General features: G+C 34.1%; 3 protein-coding genes across 5 annotated transcripts; 2 read left to right on the top strand and 1 right to left on the bottom strand.

Moving 5' to 3' along the window:
- The first annotated feature begins 689 nt into the window (after nucleotides 1-689).
- Nucleotides 690-4,401, top strand: LOC128240581 (uncharacterized). Its single transcript, XM_052957272.1, has 6 exons — nucleotides 690-910; nucleotides 1,300-1,364; nucleotides 1,578-1,715; nucleotides 1,983-2,042; nucleotides 2,725-2,847; nucleotides 3,256-4,401. Exons 1-6 carry the CDS (start codon nucleotides 747-749, stop codon nucleotides 3,477-3,479), a joined length of 774 nt encoding a protein of 257 aa, XP_052813232.1. The 5' UTR covers nucleotides 690-746; the 3' UTR covers nucleotides 3,480-4,401.
- A 331-nt stretch (nucleotides 4,402-4,732) lies between these two features.
- On the bottom strand, nucleotides 4,733-8,441 carry LOC128240579 (putative nuclease HARBI1). Its single transcript, XM_052957270.1, has 5 exons — nucleotides 7,875-8,441; nucleotides 6,892-7,004; nucleotides 6,581-6,692; nucleotides 6,177-6,273; nucleotides 4,733-5,783 (listed from the first exon to the last, which is right to left on the bottom strand). The coding sequence occupies exons 1-5, from the start codon at nucleotides 8,299-8,301 to the stop codon at nucleotides 5,498-5,500; spliced, it is 1,035 nt and encodes a 344-aa protein (XP_052813230.1). The 5' UTR covers nucleotides 8,302-8,441; the 3' UTR covers nucleotides 4,733-5,497.
- Nucleotides 8,442-8,891: 450 nt separating this feature from the next.
- Nucleotides 8,892-20,095, top strand: LOC128240578 (uncharacterized). 3 transcript variants are annotated; one of them, XR_008262201.1, is made up of 10 exons: nucleotides 8,892-8,979; nucleotides 9,346-9,533; nucleotides 9,911-9,992; nucleotides 10,718-10,824; nucleotides 11,153-11,232; nucleotides 11,401-11,483; nucleotides 11,802-11,978; nucleotides 12,198-12,298; nucleotides 12,408-16,771; nucleotides 16,964-17,526. XR_008262201.1 is itself a non-coding variant. In XM_052957269.1 (5 exons), the coding sequence occupies exons 1-5, from the start codon at nucleotides 8,914-8,916 to the stop codon at nucleotides 19,686-19,688; spliced, it is 411 nt and encodes a 136-aa protein (XP_052813229.1). In that variant the 5' UTR covers nucleotides 8,892-8,913; the 3' UTR covers nucleotides 19,689-20,095. The 3 variants fall into 3 exon arrangements, 1 of the variants encoding a protein (XP_052813229.1); XR_008262202.1 differs by having other exon boundaries at nucleotides 8,902-8,925; XM_052957269.1 differs by lacking the exons at nucleotides 11,153-11,232; nucleotides 11,401-11,483; nucleotides 11,802-11,978; ... (1 more) ...; nucleotides 12,408-16,771; nucleotides 16,964-17,526 and adding an exon at nucleotides 19,667-20,095 and having other exon boundaries at nucleotides 8,892-8,925.
- Nucleotides 20,096-20,353: the final 258 nt, after the last annotated feature.

Raw genomic sequence — 20,353 nt, 5'->3', positions numbered from 1 at the left:
TTCTATGACACACATTTTGTCTACTAAGTAACAAAACAATTTATGAAATTTTATTTAATCTCCTTTTCCTCAAGTTTTAATGTTATGAAATATGCCTGATTCAAGAAAGTTATGACAAAGTGTTACTACGACTTTATAATGCTTTATTTGAAGAAGTCACTACTTGTTTGCCTTGGCTTTATTAATAGTCTAATAATGTATGCTTATTTCAAAGGAGAGTCACTGAGGTATGTGATAGTATCCACGAGACGAGTCCGGAAACTGAGATTGTTTTATGTTCTATTCTGCCACGAAAAAAAATGACAGACGAGTATCTTCAACATTAGCGAGAGTCTTCAACAGATGGATCCAGAATGCTAACACCATGCTAATGGACATTTCAGAGGCCATCCCATACATCAGATTCCTTGGATATGGAGCTCAGGGGCCGTGATTACGAACAGTCTCAAGACTGAGTCTGAAAGTTGGACTCAGTCTCAGCACCTGAGTCCAAGTCCAGACTCAGCTGAGCTTGTCGAATATAACATGATTTCAAACAGTCTCTGACTCAGTCTCAACGTTGAGCCTGAGTCCGATTCCGCAATATTTATACTTGCATGAACTTAAGCGGCCATTGTTTACTTTTTCAAGCGTTATCATTCTTGAACTTTGCTCAGAATTTCTAGACGCATATTACCAATGTAGTCAAAATCAGATACCTGTACAATGCAAGCGCCTGAGTGACTGTCGGCTGTGTTTGATGTAAAATGTCGCTAGAAAAACAAAGGACGACCTGGGATGAAAAAGAGCGACTGTGTGCCGTGCGGCTAGTGATTGAACAGTACGACGTGTTATACGGAGGATTTGCCGACGGAATCACATTCAAAGAAAAGTCGGCCGCCTGGAATAAGGTGGCCGATGACTTGAATGCGTAAGTTAGATAAGCTGGTTAAACGTTACCTTAAATGATTAAGCTTTCAGTGGCTATTTTCATCTTAAATTTAACGCAATGAGTGTATAAATATCAATACAAAGTTTGCATTAAAGAACTTCTTTTATGAGCAATAGGATTTTAACAGCATACAGCATTACATGTACCTGCTGCTTTAAGGTGGTTTGAAAGACCTCATTTGTCTCATTTGAATATGTTTCTCTTCTGGGAAAGTATTTTCTTGCAGAAATTCTGACTGCTTGTATTTATATAGAATCTATGTTGGAAGTGGAATCAATTTATTTATATTATTTTAATTACTTGTAAAATATTTCCTGTTCATTATAAAAAAAATTGATTAATCTGAAGGGTGGCCATTTCAATTGCAGATCAAGCAATGTAAAGCGGACACCTGCAGAGGTTAAGAAATTGTTCCAGAATGTGAAAAGTAGAGGTATAATGTAATAAATGTTTTGATACTTATCACTGGTATATTATACAGATTTTCATAATTAATAATACATTATTATCTAATCAAAACACTTCATATGTGCAAAGTCTTAGAGTAAAAATCTTTGAATTATATCATGGTGGAAATTCAATAAAGCTTTACAATCAATTATTTATGTATTTAAACATCAGCATAAAGAATCCATTATTCTTTTAGCCAAGAAAAAGTATAACGAAAACATGGCCACTGGTGGCGGTCCAGTTGGCAAGATAACACTGGCAGAGGAAATTGTCCTTGAATTTCTGAAGGACAAGCCCCAACTCATAGGGATCCCAGGCGGGATAGAATCTGGAGGTACCCCTTTGAAGAATTGCTGAATGTATCAGTTAATTGAATTATATGTTTCAGCCATTTTTTTATCCTGTTAAAATAATGGTAATGTGCAACTGCTTCAATCATAGATGTTACCTTTTAACATAATAATTCCCATAATGGAAGTAAAATGATATAATGGAAACAATGTAAAAAAACATTTAACATGGCACAATCTAGTTTACACTGTATTGCATGATGTTTTGTAGCTATAAGAACCATTAATAGGGAAACAAATCTTATTTTCAGTGATAGAGCCTGTGGAAGATGCTGCCAGTGTTGCAGATTTGGTTGTGCAACAAGCCCCAAGTAAGAGTCTTATAATAAACTTTTATGAGGCCTTTTATATTAAAGTTCAGTTTGTCTTGATAAATGATAGTCATGATTTTTTTTGAGGGCACCATTCTTATAATCAATGTTAAAGAATAAGGAGGGCTATACTACTCGTCCCAGCGTCGGCGTCTGGTTAAAGTTTTAAGGTAAATTTTGGGATTTAGGGATTTTCCCTTATAAGTCTAATATCCTTCCTTCGATTGACTTAATATTATTAATAGAAAAAGGGTTGGTATTGAATAACCTAAGAATGGGTCTACATATTGTGACCAAACTTGGTATATAGGAAGAGTTTATAGAGACCTTTCCTGATATTGTGTTTTGGGTTTGTCGAGTCTTATGACAGCTCTTGTTAGTTACCTTCTTCTCTCATCTTCAATTTCTACATGTAGAATGATATCAATTGAAGTGATGTTTAGTTTTTGTACACAGTAGTTTTATAGTATGTTACCATTGCCTCCAGTTGAGATGTAGTATAGCATCCTAAAGGGGGTTAGAATGTTTTCTAAAGAAAGAAAGTGGTCAAAATTGTCAATGTCTTCACAAGTGGTACTGCTCGGTACTCTATGTTCTGTCCAATTACTTTTCATAATCTAATATGAGAGTAAGTTTTACACATTTTCTTATACATCACTGTAACTTTGCATGAACATTTCAGTGACAGAGAGTAAGCACATCAGCACGCATCAAGAAACAGTGTCAGTTCATGCCATTGAACATCCAAGTGTGTCCCATGAACACCCAGATGAACCCAGAGTGATGCAGACAAATACAAAGAAACGTAAACCATTTGTATAACTCATTGTTTTGATATACATTTTCAACGGTATATTCATATTTAACACAAAATCAGGAACATAGGATATATATGTATATCAGTCAAATCATAAATATTAAACACTTACACGAAATGATGAATGGCATAATATGGATGCAGATGAAATTTGGTTAAAAAAGAAAACATATTAATTTCAGTTGTTAACTGCCTTTTGCATTTGAAAGATATATTTTTTTTCAACATTGGTGGTCTTAATGCCTTATTTCATTTTCAAATCATCAACAGCAATATATGCATGTTTTTAGAGTAAATTTGCTTTCATTATAATCCATGCTAAGGAATATTTTCATTTTTGTTGTGTACATTATAAATGTATAAACTTAAAAACAAAAATATACAATTTCTTCATAGGTCGTAGGAAGTGCATGGATAGGATTGAGCTCACCGAGGAGCTTCATGACCTTGAAGTTTGCAGAGCAAGAAAGGAGATTGAACTTTTAGATTTAAAAATAGCTCAACAACGTGAACTTTTCCAATTGAAAAAATCTGTTCTGGAGAATGCCATGCGAAATGCTAACATGGATTTCAACATTACTTTTCCAGGATTAGGAAATGAAAGTTACAATTTTTCATAAGATCTCTTTTTGAATGCAGTATAAATTGTTAAAGCTGCACTCTCACACATTTACCATTTTTACAACTTTTTCATGTTTTGTCTTTAATTATATCATACATTTCAATATTTCTGTTCGAAAATTAATATTTCATGGCTTAAATGCATAAAATATCAATTTTTGCACTTGATTATAAAAATATGGGAACTAATTTTTGTCATGAATCTCACATAACTGGTTCCCTTGGATTTTCACAAAAATTGGCTCGTTCCAAGATAAAAAATAAAAAAAACTTGTTCAAACTGTGACAGTGCAGCTTTAAAGATCCACTCTTACTCCTAGATAATATTTACCACACTCCATGATATTGTTTTAATATTCCAAAAAGGATGAATAGATGTCTAAAATAATTTATTTAATGAAAGATACTGAGTTTAATTTGAAAGAAATGAAACATTTAACAAGCTACTCATTTGTTCTTCAACATATACAACATGTGTTATTGAGATGGAAATTATCCTTTATTATTAAGTATGTAGAAGTATTTTCTCTGATGATGTATCTAAAATCATTTTCATTTAACAAGTTATTTCTTCATACTAAGACTTAAGTAGACCATAGTAAATATTTTAGCATTCACCAATCATTTACCGTAATATCAATTTGAGCTACTCATTTGTTCTTCAACATATACAACATGTGTTATTGAGATGGAAATTATCCTTTATTATTAAGTATCTAGAAGTATTTTCTCTGATGATGTATCTAAAATCATTTTGATGGAAAGTATTTACAATCAAAAAATCTTATTTGTGTAATAGGAATAAGTCTACATTTATTGATTAAATTGTAATACATTTATTGTTTCAACTTGAATGTCTAGGTTATTTTAGTCATTGGTATTATATGGGGTATTACTGTTGATATATCATATCTTACAATAATTTCATGAAGTTTTACTTTGTTCAATACAACTCAAAAACAACTGATGAAAAATTGTGTAAATTTGACCCAGTGGACTCATGCAACAGTTTCAGAAAGAATTACACTCATGCATTATGATGAACAAAATGTGCAAAATAACTGTTACAGTAAAAGTGAGCAGAGCAAATTTTGCTAAAATCAATATTGTGTTAAGCAAACCATTTAATACAAAAACAAAGATGAGAAATAATGCTGGTCAATATCTTTTACAAATCAATAACAGAACTGTGATATGACATGAACAGTATACATTCTTTACTCAATACACACCATGAAACTGAATGTTACTGTTTAAATGAAGTTGAAAATATCCCTTATTGCTTATAAACTATTGCAAAAGAGCATAAAAAATCAAAAACAATCTGTAACAATTCAGATAACATAATTGTATAATATTGTTTTTCATTTCATTTCATTATGGAACCTCACTTTACTGTAATATCTGATTGTTAATGTTGTGTTATTATCAGTCTTCCATTTGGTAAAGTTACATAGTTATAATGAATTGTTTGTTAAACTGACATTTATTTATGTGTTAATGAATAAGAAATACAATCGTTGATAGATTTTCAATAGACTTTTGCCATTAAATGTATAGCACATGTTTTATGTAGTTTCTCCTATTGTTAAACATGTTAAACATGGACTTACAGCTACATAAAGTATAAAAGTTTTTGTTTTTTTTACAATTCATCTATAGATAAATATAGCCAGTTAATGTCTTAAAGGAACCTGTTGTCTTCAATGCATATCCCTGTTAAGTAGCCTTGCATATTACATTCAATAATTGGTATTATCAAAGATATTAAAGCTGCACTCTCACAGATTGAACGTTTTGAAAACTATTATTTTTTATCTTGTAACGAGCCAATTTTTGAAAATCCATGGAAACAAGTTATGTAAGAATGCTGACAAAAATTAGATCGCAGAATCTTATATTTAAGTTTATAAAAATTAGATGTTTTCTGCTTATTTCTTAAATAGTTAGTAACTGTTTAACTGAAATATGAAAATATACACGTACAACAATGACAAATGATTGACAGGGTGATTGTTCAAACAGCAAAGTGCCTTTGGGTAATATAATCCCTTTGGGTCCGCCCATTAACATCAACACCTTGGTTGTCCACTTGTGGCATGTCATCATCCTCGTATGTTTGGCGTCCATACACATCTCCATACTCAAAACCAAAGTTGTGCAACATTGCACATGAGGCAACATAAACAGCCGCTCTGTCTGGTGTCGTTCTTATTCCGTATTTCAGTACTGCGAAGCGCCTCTTCAGCATTCCAAATGTTTGTTCTATGAGCACTCTGGTGCGGCACAAAGCTGTGTTGAATCTGAAAATATCAGAAATACTTAAAGGCTGCACAAGATTTACTTTTAATATCATTTCCCTGGATTGTGATCAATGATAAATGTCGTGAAATTTGCCAGCAACATTCACCAGTTTTATGACGTAAGCAGTTCATAATGCAGGACGTCAGCTGTCCATATTATAGGACGTCAACATTCCATATGATACTTCTGGGCAGGTCCGACTGACCAAAAAACTTGAAATGGACCACTGATGTAATTTATTTTTTATTAAAATGCATTGCTAAATAAACATTATGTGAACAAAAAAGAGACAGATGTATGAGATCATAATTATACAGGTAAAATATCATCTGATATTCACTGATGTGATAGAAAACAATTATCAATGAATATACTTGATTTTTTATCAATACCTTTCCTCCGACAGATTTCTAGGATTCGCATAGGGCGTCATGAGGTATTTTCGACATGGGTACCCACTGTCCCCAAGCAGCAGTCCATCAATTTGTCCTGCGAAGAGAAACATTCATATCACTTATCTGTAATACTTTTAAAAACCGACTTATTTTATATTCATATTTTGATGTTTTCACTTTGATTCGTACATAAAAAAAAAATTAAGAAAATTTCATTCAATATTTCATACAGTTCAGGACTGAAGTTGGTAATATCAGTAAACACACACACAGTATCATAAATTTGTGAACCAATCGCAGAATCAGCAAATGTTATTAGCAAACAGGGTTACTGTATGTATGGAAGTATTCATGTTATCACATCATAAACCTGCAGCTTCATCTAAGTCAAATGCACTTACCAGTCTCCAACTTCTGGCACAAGATCCCCTCCGAGAACATTCGACTGTCATGCACAGATCCCGGCCATTTAGCAATAACATCAGTTATCCTGTAATTTGCATCACATACCATCTGAAAGATAACAAGAACAAGTTAGTGACCATATTTTCACCATTATTAGATCCTAGATGAAGAATCCAAATATGATTTGTTTTGTTTCTTAACCAACAGTTTTTAATGTTAAAACAAGCTTCAACATAGGAACAAGTATTGGTTTCAGAAAAAGATTTCCAAAATGAATCGAAAACATATAAAATTAATATTTTCATACCTGTACATTCAGGGAATGATAGCCCTTTCTATTCACATAATCTGCCTCGTTGTCTGGTGGTGCCTGTATCTTGACATGAGTGCCATCAACTGCTCCAACTACATTTGGGAAACCTTGTATGGAAAAATACAAATTTTATCAAATACTGAATAGAAATATGATAGTTATTTCAAAAGTAAAAAACTTACCACACTTTACACACAAATCCTGTAATCCATTTATGGCACCTTCAGTACTATAAATTAGCTGGGTTGAATTGTTGAATTATCAGTAATTGACCAAAAACAACATAATTTTATTACATTGTTTCAAATCAAAAACTAATTAATATTAATCTGTACAGTAGCATAAACTTCTCATAATGGTACATTTATCCACCAGGCACAATCTTTAAAAACACACTCCAAGTTATGTTCCAGTCAATTGTAACCACGGCCCCCCTCCCCTGGTCTGGGGAATAGCTGGGACGTTGACTTTCGGTCCCGCCAACCAGGCTAAAATCTCCGCCCTACGGGGATGAACAGATGGTAAATCCCCGCCAAATGCCCCTGCATCCAAGGGATCCTAGGTAAGGCCCATTCACCGCTATATTTGAAGCGAAGACAAAACCACTGCATTCACCCGACACTGCGGGGCCACATGATAGGTAAAAACACGGTCAATTTCCCCGGCTATCCCCGGACCTCGGGGGCCGTGGTTACAATTGACTGGTGCATTAAAAAAAATCCACAAACGTTACAACACAGAATGTCCACAAAAACAAATGTTTAAGTCCACATGCTTTGTCATCATAAATTTAGTGTCTTTGTTGTGATTGATTCTTTTAATAAATCCACAAATACGATATTGCTCATCATAACTTCAAAAAATAAACAGAAAGAAATCCAAATCAATAAAATGACATTTCCGTCTGAGTCACCTCAAAATATTTGGCTGTGAAATCAGCAAAGAAGTACATCAAAACAAGAAAAAGCCAAACTTACCGGCGACACTGTAAAACTTTCGTTTTACACTTTCAATTTCCAACCCCGTTGGAAATTTAACGTATCTGTTTAACAGTCCTGCAAGGATAACAGATACGGCATGAATTGCCTTGCCGACAGCCGACCTGGACACGCCATGAGCCTGTGCAATTACGATGTGATGCGCTCCGGTTGCAAAAAACTGAAGGCAGCACAATACCGTCAGGAGAGGGGGGAGCGGGTTGCTCCTCATCGTCGCTGTGCCGATCGTTGGCTCCACGATTCCAACTAATATCATGATTGAGTCCGGAAAAAATCTATATCTTTTCCGGACACTCTCTACATCTAAAATCTCTAAAGGGTTGTTTCTGTCGGTAAATACACGCGGTCGACGAGGCAACCTAAATCTACGATACCGGTAATATCTGTCAAGTTGTCTGTCCGCCATGACAGTTGAGATTTACTTCACGTGAGACAGCTACGTAGTAGACTCACGTTTTCAGACTCAGTCTCAATGATTTGAGTCAGAGTCTGAGTCTGAGTCTCTTTGTAAACACCGTTAAAAAAATAGAGTCTGTAATAAGTGAGTGTGAGTCCAGACTCATACTTGAGACCGTTCGTAATCACGGCCCCAGGTATAAATCAACAAAATAAGTTTATGCAATACAGAAATAAAAGTTGTAGATATTTGACAAATTTAAGATGATCCTTATTTATATAGACAGGTAGAAATATGTAACTGTAATGCATTTTTATGCCTTTGTGGATATGGGTTGTCATAATGATATTGTTTATTTCCTTGGTATACATATATCATTATTATAAGTCACGTGACCTGCCCATGTTAATTTCTCATATTCCCATCATGGGCAATTTCGTACTGTCACACACTGACAGTATCGTTTTGACCGGTTGACATGATACTGTCACATAGCACGCACGTCTTAAAATAGGCATTTTTTGGTTTCCCAAGTCTGAGGTGGTAAGCGCTTATTAAAATGTATTGTGAATCTGGTTACAACCGGTGTTTGCCTTATTTCTAAACAACATTTGCAACAAAATGACAGCTAAAGTAAACAAACAATAATTACAGAATAAATTGATTAAACTTGAAAGTTGTGTTATGGTAAAAATCTTATATATCATGTATATAAATGTAACTGTGTTCGGTATAATAAAATAAATATTGCATGGCTTCCAGTGTGACAGTACATATTGTCAACATTCGGGTAAATACTGTTACCCTCGGCTTCTCCTCGGGTAACAGTATTTCCCTCATGTTAACAATATGTACTGTCACACTGGAAGGCATGCAATATTTATATAATATTCACCAACTTTTTCAAAAACAGTATATGAGCAATATCATTATTTTTGTTTCTGTATCTCGGTTAACAAGATAGTATATTGAAGCTAGCAAAGATGAAGACTTAATATTCCAATGATTGAAAAGTTTGTTAAACCATGCATTCTGTTTTTATATACAATTAAGGAATGTGCTGATGTGTTGGGTCGTGATGGACTTCATCTGAGTCGTGTTGGTGGTAGACATTGTAGTCAGGTGATTGAGGAGGATGTGTATTCCTGGAGTGAAATAGCCTATCAGCAGGATGTACATTGGAATGAAGACATACGCCAACCACATTCAGCAGAGATTGATGCATCAAGCTTTGACCAGTGGTATTTGTTTCAAATATATTTCAATTCAGCTGAGTTAATTAGTTTTTTGCCTGTGTAAAATATCCGAATATTGTCATTACCTCAGTGTTGTTTAAGGGTATAAGATGAACATGTCGTGTTGATGAATTAACATGAAATATTTTACAATGATAAGAATTATATTAAATGTTGGCATTGTTCGATACTGTCTCACTTAATTGCTTGTTGTATGATGCAAGGTTAAGTATGACTCTTGTTCGGTTTGTAATATGTTAGTCAGTTAAAAGAAGGATGTCCATTTAATTATAGTTCATATGGTGTTCCTAACTCCCTACGTCTGAGATATTAAAAACAATATTTTCCTGGTGCCTTATTTTTAGCTCTGACTATTTTCAAAGCCTGGCAGCTGCTGTTGAACCAGTCAGTGACCAGAATGTCCAGGCCAGCAAGCAGCCTCTGTACTCGGAAATAGTGCGTTTGGTAAATACAACACTTGCTCTAAATGGATGGCATTTGCTAGATGAATAGTTATAATTTATCAAAAGCATTGAATTCTCTGATAAGATGCTTGTGTTGGTTGGTAGATATAGGATGTTCATTCATAAGTTATCATTTACAGGTAATTCAAACAATTGTGAACCTTTTCTAATTTGATATTCGTAACATTTGTTCAGTCATCAAGTTAGTCTTTCGGATGAACAAGCCCGAATTCATGTATAAATGCTTGGCATTTGATTTTTTTAACAAGCCCTGCAGTATAAAACCCAGAAATTGAGGAAGCCAAAACACATTTTACCAGTGCAGGGATGGGGCTTGTGCTAATATATATTTTATCTATTTTGTGTCGAAAGTAAATTAACACTTATTTACTAACGCAAAAGTGGTCAATGTCAAGTGTTTTAACCTTAGCATGGAAGAATCAAATATGTTGTGTGTTTTTCTGTGCTGGTGTTCTTTTTGAAAGCCTGTTAAGCTGTTTCAGATGGGCAATGCAACAATTTTAATAAAATTTAATGAGCATTTACATAACTAAACTTAAATACATTCATTGATGAAAACATTTAAAGCATGTCTGTTTCTTGTCTACCTTTGGTAGGGACAAGGGTTAAACAACCTGAAACATTTCCATATTTTGCTATATTTTTATATATCCTGATTGACTTATACCCAGAAGGTAGCCAACGTTTTTTGTCATTAATATTTAGGTTGATGAATGTGCTAGATCAGCCAGACCATGTAACCACAGATCAAACAAACATCGAAGGGCAAGGCGAAGAAAATTTACGCAACACAGACAGCTGAAAGTTCAAAGGTAAATGAAATATATTTGCTGATGTTAAAGCTTCTGTTTAATTTACTTGTGAAATTTTAGTCAGTTTTAATGTCAAAACCATACTTTAGTGCAAACAGGGTCCAGGAACTCAAATTATAAATTTATGATATCCTTTCTGAAATGACATTTATCTTGCTTGTTCAGTGAAATAAATTACAATATTACATTGAAAAACAAAACAAGCATCATCTATATATAATGAACTTCCCATTAGGGTAATTTTAATGTTTAAATAATAAAAAGGAATATTAATGTTTAATGAAATTATTTTATTACAATTTACGAACAAAAAATCAACGAAGAGCAGCAGAAGTCAGCCAAACTCGAAGAGCAGCATTTCAACATCCAGCCTGAACCCTGTAGAAAAAACTTCACCTCCCCATTAAGGTTTAATTTCTTTCTTGGGTACTAAATCAAACATTGTTTATACAATTTTTTCATGTTATTCATGCTTCTTTTTGTCAACACTTACTTATCAACTTAATATCTGTGTAAAAATAAAAGTTATTAAGGCTCAAGTGTACATGAATTCAGAAATTTGTGATTTTCTTACAGATGAATTGGATATCGCAGATCACGCCGATTTCTCCAAATTAAAATTACTTTTATCAAATGATGTTGAGCAAAATCCTGGACCTGTGAGTTATAAAATATGTTAACATGAAAATAACGAAGAGATCAAAATTTATGAAATATAAAGTTACTATTATTAAGTTAAGTGCCAACCTTCATCTTCTGCATGTTATCCTAAAGTTTGTTTATGACATTTAAAAAAATAAAACAGTTTAAACAGTGGTCTTGCTTTAATGACTAATATTAAGAAACATGCAATATAACAGATAAATTTGTAATAAAAATTTTGCATTTTCTATGGTCTGAATGAAGGTAATAATTCAGAAAAAGATTAAATGATTTATTTACCATATAAACAAATTTCTTCTGTTTTTGTCCCCAAGACCTATCACTGTGAATGGAATAATTGTGGATTCATCGGGCTAACAACAACTAGAATGGGACAACACCTGCGACAACATGGACGAGAAGAGGAATGCAAATGGGCGCAATGCAATGGATTTCAGCGAACGAGCTACGAAGACCTGGAGTTACACATTATACACGACCACTTCTTTGATGTATGGTGCAAAAAAGATATTGTAATGTTTAACTTTTTTGCATGTTTATAACACTAAATAGAAAATTAAAAATGTAATGACAGGGTTTATCAATAGCCATGATGATCTCCTTAACCTACTGAGCAATAATAAATTAGCTGTGGCATTCCCTTGTGTTCATGTATGACACTGTTAAACATCTTTCTGTCAATTTTATTTCCCAAATGATTTTTTATTTAGGACAGAATCACCTTTCCTTCCCTAGATGATTGGCTGGAATATCTCCCAGAAAAAGAATCGACCCAGAAACCACTGATTTACGCTTCTGTCCAAAACACCTGGTAAGACCTTTTCAATAGTTTCCATATTTGAACTCAATGTGGAAATAAAGGAGTCTTTTTCAGCAATATTTCACTCACAAATATGAGAAATATTCAATGTCTTTTACAGAGAAGCAAGCTGAAGTTGTTACTGTTTGATGAGGACTACCTGGACATGCCGACAAACAAATCCTACACAATGAGCGACCACCTGTGTACACTGGATTTTGAAAGTAATCATTATACTAAAAATTTCTTAAATATTGAGAAAAAATTTATTGAAAAAAGACTTTTGTTAGGTGAAGACTGGTCAGATTATAATGGTAAATTTGAGGAAAATGACACTGATTCACTTTTAAGTCCAGATCCAAAAGTCCGCAAGCACAGGCAGTTCCATGGTGGAAAATATCAATTCCACTTTGCCCAAACTTCACGTCCTGAATTAAGTTCAAATTCTCATTCTGGAACTAAGTTAAAGCCTGTAAAAAGAAAAGCTTCCTGTACATTTCCATATGAATGGTCAAGTATCTTGCTGACAAATTTACAATTCTGTTCTCATGCCATAACTATGCAGAACTTATTTCTGAATTTGATTTTAGAAGAAGGAATTGTTGATTGCAAAAAAACTAAGTTTTCTTAAGTTAGAATATGACACTGCTCTATTAGCATCAGCCAAAACCTGCACCAAAGGTGTTTTTGTTTGTCATGTATTTAAAATCATTGTAGACAATGCTGAATATCTGTACATCCGCTATGTTGAGTCTGGAGTGTATGCTGGCCTAATGGAACAGAAATATTTGCAAGAAATCAAAGATACATTTCATTACACTGACAATAATATGTTTTTGCATAATACATTAACAGTGGAAGATATACAGAACATGGAATCTGATCATATAAAAGATAAAAAGGAAAAGCCGAATACATATAAGCCCAGCAGCAGACTTAATGATTTCTTTAAGCAAAAATTCATTCCAGGTATTGCTGATACAAGACAAATGAAGGACACTGATAATATTAATTGTTTATCCTTTGCAGTATCAATTTTGCCCTTTTCTTCAACCTCAACTGCCAAGTTTATGGATGCTTGTACTGCAGGAAAGGAAGACCGTCTTCAAGCTTTGCTTTTAGATTTTAGGCACTCAAAATTGGAACAGGTTCCTCGAAACTCGAGGGAAATATTTCAGCAGCAATATGAAGGAGAAGAAACCCTTTTAAGTCAGTCAAAGGCATTAAATTGTTTACCAGGTGACGTCAAAAGAAAAACCGAACTATTCAAAGGTGATCCAAAATCTGCATCCAACTTCATAAACAAGAAAAAAACTCGACTCAGAACATCACTTAGATATCTTACTTTCAGTCTCTTTCTGCAGAATGAAATTAATACAATTTTCACTAAGTATAGAACATATTACCCAGATTTAAATGCGGTTCAATGTGAGGTTTTAGAAATTCCTGCACTAGAGAGGCCATCTAAGAAGAGGAAAAGCACAGCCTCTGTGAAGGTGACAAAAGATGTGGAGCCATTGAGTGTTATGCAGGAATCAAAAAAATCTATGTATGAACAATTTTCTATTGATTTAATAGAGGATGGAAAGATATATATTCAGGTAGCTGAGGAAGACACCATGATATGTTGTATGAATGATTATAATGATTCTGGTTCTTTAAGAAAAGAAGTGTATGTTTATACCACTTGGCTAAAGCAAGAATCTGGAGACTACTTCCATTGTACCTGCAGTATATATAGAACTTTATTTGATATAGCTCATAGCCAAACTCTAAATTATTCAAACAGGAATAGCTGCAAACACTGTACATTCCTTAAGTGTATTGTTCTTCCAAATCTACAGATAGATGAAAGGGCTACAGAAACCAAAACCCGTAAATTTGTTCAGGAGGGAAAGCAGTGTGCTGGCAAGGATTTGATTGAATTAAGTGACTTTAATGGTACACGGAAATTTTCAGTTTTGGCAGAAGGAGAGACTAAACCTGTTTTTTTATCACTGAGTCACAACAAGGCCAAAGCAAATTATACTGTGACCTGTCACAATGGCGAGTGTCAATCAAAGAAGGGACACAAACGATATTTAAATAACTTGAATTCTTCCAATCTTTGCAGACATTTATTTGTGCTGAAACATAATCCAGAATCCTGGATTGATTTGCATGAAAGAAATGCCACTAATGAAACTTTTTTAGATGACCAACTACTAGATGATGAAACAAATGATGATGCTGGTGATGGTGATCCTGTTGATACTAATGACAATTTTGATCCTGAAACAGGTCTATGGAAGTATAAGTGTGAGAGCAGCCATCCAGCAGCAGCTAGAGAGAGTGATATGTTGAGGCGTAACATCATCAAACGTGACGGATGGAATGATTTGACCTTAAGTAGGCAGGCTGATGGTTCATTGAAGGGTCCCAATTTCTATCCAGATATGCCAGACAATACATGCTGCTGTGGATCTGGATGGTTGAAGCGAGATGATGATCCAGATTACTCTGAAAACGGGAAATTGATTCCTTTAGGTCGAGTTCTTACAGTTTACACACAGTTTGCGCCTGTGCAGTGTGATGTTTACAAAAGAGTCTGTTACAACCCGATAGACGACAGTCGCTGTGAACTTGCATGGAATGAAGGCCAGAGTGAATCAATTCATGTTTCTAGTAGTAAAACAGCTGCAGGTGACGAAATAGGATGGGAGTTCACATCATCAGTAATGAAAACTGGTTGCACTTTTTCAGCATACTGTCAGATGAAGGATGAACTCTACAGAACTCGTGACCCAAAGGCCAAGTTTATGGATGCAACAGTTTTTTTAAAATGGTGGTTTAGTTGGGCAGCTAATATGAACATTGATTTCAGACAACCATGTGACATTTGTAGGTATGAGCCTAATAGACTGTGCTGTGATGGAACCAGAGTAGGCGTAGGTTTCCGTCATTCAAATTTCACAGAAATAAGTACACCTGATAGTTCTTTACAGACACAGCAAACATTGCATCGACGGATGGACAGATGTTACCTGAAGAATAAGCCTGGAGTTGAAAAGAGACAGATGATCGCTTATCGTGAAGCATTGGATAATATAGCCCGAACTACAGTTGCAGAATTTGAACCGTTAGATATTCCAGAAAATAATGATAGAATTAATTTACTTATGCAGGCTCTACCTGAGGAGGCTCATCAATCATTCCAGCGATTTACTCGAGGGATGTCAGAATTTGAAAGAGTAGCTTATGCATCTGTCCTTAAGATGTTGGCTACAACAGCATCTGTGACAAGCATTTTGTCACCAGAATATGCACTTTTCTTGCAGGAATTTCTAACTAATGAAAATCTTTCAGATTTTGAGTTTAACAGACAGATGTATGAGATGAGATCATTTGCTCCAGAAATACGGGACTTGATTGCAGAATCGATGTTGAACAATAACAACATTCTACCTGATGACATTAAACTTTTTCTAGTTCATCTTACTAATGAGTCTCTAAACTTACCAGTTTATGCCCCAGAGGATGCTACTTTTCAATTCGGAACATACAACCCTGAGAAGCTGGGCCGGGCTTATTACTTCAATGAACATGGTGTTAAACTGAGGAATGTACGCAAATTTCAGATAGATGAGGACCGAGCAGGCAGAAACAATGACCATGATAATGAAGCTATGGACTTTGAGCGATGCAGAAAGATTTACTCAAAAATACAACAATCAGCACCCGGCACATCTAACTTGTTTCTTTGGTTTTGTCCAGATCACGGTCATTGCTATGGATTCCACATGACAGTGGCTGAAGGCAGAAAAGATCCATCAGCTTCATTATACTCTCATCTAGCCAAACCTCCACAAGCAGTGTTTTATGACTTTGCCTGTAACTTACAGGAATATTGCCTCAACAGAGAGAGTGGGTACTACAAGAATGTTAGATTTTTTCACGATATTTTTCATGGTTATTCACACAAATGCTCTACTTCTTTTAGAAGCTCTCGACTTCAAGGATTTGAAAGTGTGAACTCAGAAATCTGCGAACAGTTCAACAGCTTCATCCAGATTCTGAAGAAATCAGCAAGACAAATGACACAATCTCATTTCTGTTTCTATCTTCAGTTCTTTATTCATGAGTGGAACAGGAGAAAAAGAGTTGCTTACAAGAGGAAAATCAGCACTGCACTAGCTGGGCTTTTATGAAATGTATAACAACTTTGATTTTCAGAGAGCTGTGCATCATAAAATGATCAAATGAACTATGTTTAATTTATATTTCATTCACTTCTTATATATATTTGTTTGACTTTCTCATTTGCGTATACTTTTGACTAGTAATTATCACTGCATCTGCAATTGTTTTCGGTTTCTGCTGTGTTTGTTAGTATGTTTCAGTTTGAGCGAACAGACTCCAACTATGGCTTCCAGCTTTGCTGTTGAGAAAGGTCAACAAGTTCCACCAGAAGTTCCACCAGAAAAACATCACGTCTTTGATTTTAATGTATGTTAATAATTATTTACATGGTTGTAAACTAAAAGTTCAAAGCATAAATATCTTATATATATATATATATATATATATATATATATATATATATATATATATATATATAATTACATAAAGAAAAATGTTGATTGTTTATAAAGCTATGAATTAATATGTTTGTTATAGAAATTCATATCCCTCTTTCAGGTTTGAGGCAGATTTTCCACAGCGTCTTCATCCAATCTACTTGTGTCGGCATGTGCAACTACTTAATCTGAAGGCTTGGAGGGAATTGTAGCTCAGTGCTTCATCCTTTATGTGGATAAACAAAAGGGAACCAGAAGGATCGATCTAAAGACATTCTTTTCATAAATCTGTTGGTGTCAAACAATATAATTTTGATTGATCAGTCTTCTTAGTGCCTGTAGTGAACAGTATGTATTGTATTATATGTAGTATAATAATCAATTAAGTGTTGATAAATGTCTTACAATTATCGTATAACCCTTTATGTCAAGTTTTGTTATTTAATTGTAGAACAGCAAAAGAAACATTTGTGGATTTTAAAAGATAAGGCAGAGACTATGTTTACACTGTAAATGTTCAACTGGTGAATTCCATTATTTGTTGCAATATCTAGATTTTGATAATGTAAGGAATGATTTCTGATTAAAGTATTACAATAGGAATCCAATCTCTGTTATGCTTAAAGATGCACTTTTACTCCCAAATTAGATATTCCACAGTTTATATGATTGTTTTTTATATAAAAAATAAGATTCTTATGAAGGATACAGAGTTGAATTTGAAAGAAGGTTGCAGGAAACATAAAGATCATAATAAATCTTTTAGCACTCACCAATCATTTAATATTTTTAATTTTAGGAATTAAATACACAGTTACAATATTGTTATCAGGAATCAATATTTTCCATAAATGCATTATTTAGTAAGTAGTTAAAGGTTTATCAGTCGAAATGTATGTTTCATACATGTGTATATTTTGATTTTGAATAAGAGTCACTTGAAAGATTTAGCTACAAATGTTAGAAGAAGAAACTGAAATTGCCCAATTCTGTACAAATAATTAAGGTCATACATTCGCTTATACACATTTTATCAATGTGGAATGTTAACTTAAATTGTTTCTTAAGTATGATATAACAATCTATATTGCATAAGTAATTGAAGATATTGTTAAATACCACTTGTATGTGTACATGCTGGGTACCCCTTGCACATAATGAAAGCTAGGTATGAATAATATACGATTTTAAAATAATTGAGTTATGGACACAGGTCAAGGTCACTGCAAATCATCCCAATGAGGACACATTTCTACCAGGTAATATGGTAATCCATTCCTGCAAGTTATACTCCAGACACGAGCATGTGTACTATGGCCTTTAAATGTCAGATGTGACCTTGAACATTGAGGTTTGGACCTGGGTCAAGGTCACTCCACATCATCTCAATGACAACATTTGTAAAAAGTTATATGGTACCCATCAATGCATTTGAAATATGGACCCGGATCAAGTTCACTGCACATCGTCTCAATAAGGACAACATTTGTACCAAGGAAAATGGTAATCCATTAATGCATAAGTAAGTTAAAGCCCGGACACGAAATGTTATGGACAGACAGACGAAATGCATTCCTATAATCCTCTCCCCACTCTGTTGCGGGGGAATAAAATCAGAAACTTTTTAACAATCATCATTCAATGTCCGTGGACTGGAGTTACAAATTCAAAAATATAACAACTTAAAGCTGCACTCTCACAAATTTACCGTTTTTACAACTTTTTTATTATTTGTCTTGGAATTAGCAAACTTTTGTGTCAATATCTGCAAACCAGTGATGAAAGACCGTTGGCAAAATGTCACATCGCAGATTTTCATATTTCCATTCCAAATTTAATGTTTTATGGCTTAGACGATTTAAAAAAATGCATAAACATCAATTTTGGAGAGGAAATATGAAAATCTGCCATCTGATCTTTTGTCATCAGTCTTTTATTACTGGTTTTCTGATATTTACGCCAAAAACTGCTCGTTCCAAGACAAAAATAAAAAAGTTGTCAAAACGTTCAATCTGTGAGAGTGCAGCTTTAAGTCAATTTACAAAATATCAAGGTACTGAGTATCAGTGAAAGTGGCTTAAACTTTGGCTTTCAAGGGGTTTTCTCACGTAAGAAAAGTAAGATGCTGGGTTTCAAATTTGGCCACGCGGGTTTGAACCCAGTCTCCGACACATTTTTTTTTATATCAAAGCGTTACACATTCTATTCGATAATTGTCCAGACATCAGATGGTCAAAAAACCCAGTAACTTCTCAAAAACAGCATAGAAATGTCCTTGTGAGCTACCATGAGGCAGATCATTTATAATGAAGATAAACCCAACAATTATGTCACATCACTGACATCAGCACAGTTTACCTGTTTAGAAATAGCACATAATGGGTTCCCAGTTAAAAAAAAGCATGGAATGATATGACCTTGCAAGTCATGTGATCATTTCATATCTTAAACTCAACTTTAAAGCATTGTAGCAATACATATAGCCCGGAATTAACATAACTGAGTTTTCCCATGCCGGTACAAATAAAAGGTGAATTTCAAGCTATTGAAATGCATGTAACAGTCCAATGACTCTATTGTTTCCAAAGTAACGTGTATATATTACAACGGTTTAATTTTGTTTGTACCGGAGGATTAGGTTGGGTAAACCAGAATAGCTATAATTCCGGGCTACAACTATTTGCTGTGACTTTCAGCAGAGTTGACCTTCACTGCGTCTATGTCGTGACTAGCCTTTCAGTATACTAACCAAATCTGTGATATTTATATATATAATATATGCAAATTATATAGATGAAAAGCATTCCTTTGGCTGCCATTTTAGAGCACCTGCTGACACTGTATAGAAACACCAAACCTAATTGTACCCAAAGACAAAGCAATAATAGTTCCCATAATTGGGTATTGGAACCATGAGTTCACTGGACCACTTTATTGACTTTTACAGCAGGGTATGTATTGATCTGTAATTCATTTTTTTTTCACAACAATATATAAAAGTTATGTAAATTCTAGACAATATTTTTAATTGTGTGCAATTGTATTATGCGGTGTCCCTTTAAAAGATTAATAGTTTCATATCTAAATCATGCTCCAGTAAGAGTACTTAATTCTTTTAGGTATTGGATTTGTATCAACGCTGTTAATAAAACAGTACTGTCATATAATGAATACCACTGACACCAAAATGTGTGATTTAGGTGTATAAAATAGTGTTTTTGTTTACTAAATATGTGTCTGTTTTGATGGATTTCTCCAACTGTTTGAACAAACTAGTTTGGTCGTTAGCTAGTGCAAAGGAGTATAAACATTGTTTCACTAAAAGCAATATATAGGTACCCTATGACTTGATATCAATATTATTCATGTTTGAAGTGTGTGTGGACATTTTTTTAAAAAAAGAAAAGATTACTATTACTATCTTTTGACTTTTCAATGTTATAACCCTAGAGGGTATTTAGCCTTTCTCGTATGCAAGGCTCACGCCTGTCATTTTTCGGCTGTGAATTTT

The sequence above is a fragment of the Mya arenaria genome, chromosome 7 (genome assembly GCF_026914265.1).
Source record: "Mya arenaria isolate MELC-2E11 chromosome 7, ASM2691426v1".
In the NCBI taxonomy this organism is placed as follows: Eukaryota; Metazoa; Mollusca; class Bivalvia; order Myida; family Myidae; genus Mya; species Mya arenaria.
This window is presented reverse-complemented; position numbering and strand designations above follow the sequence as displayed.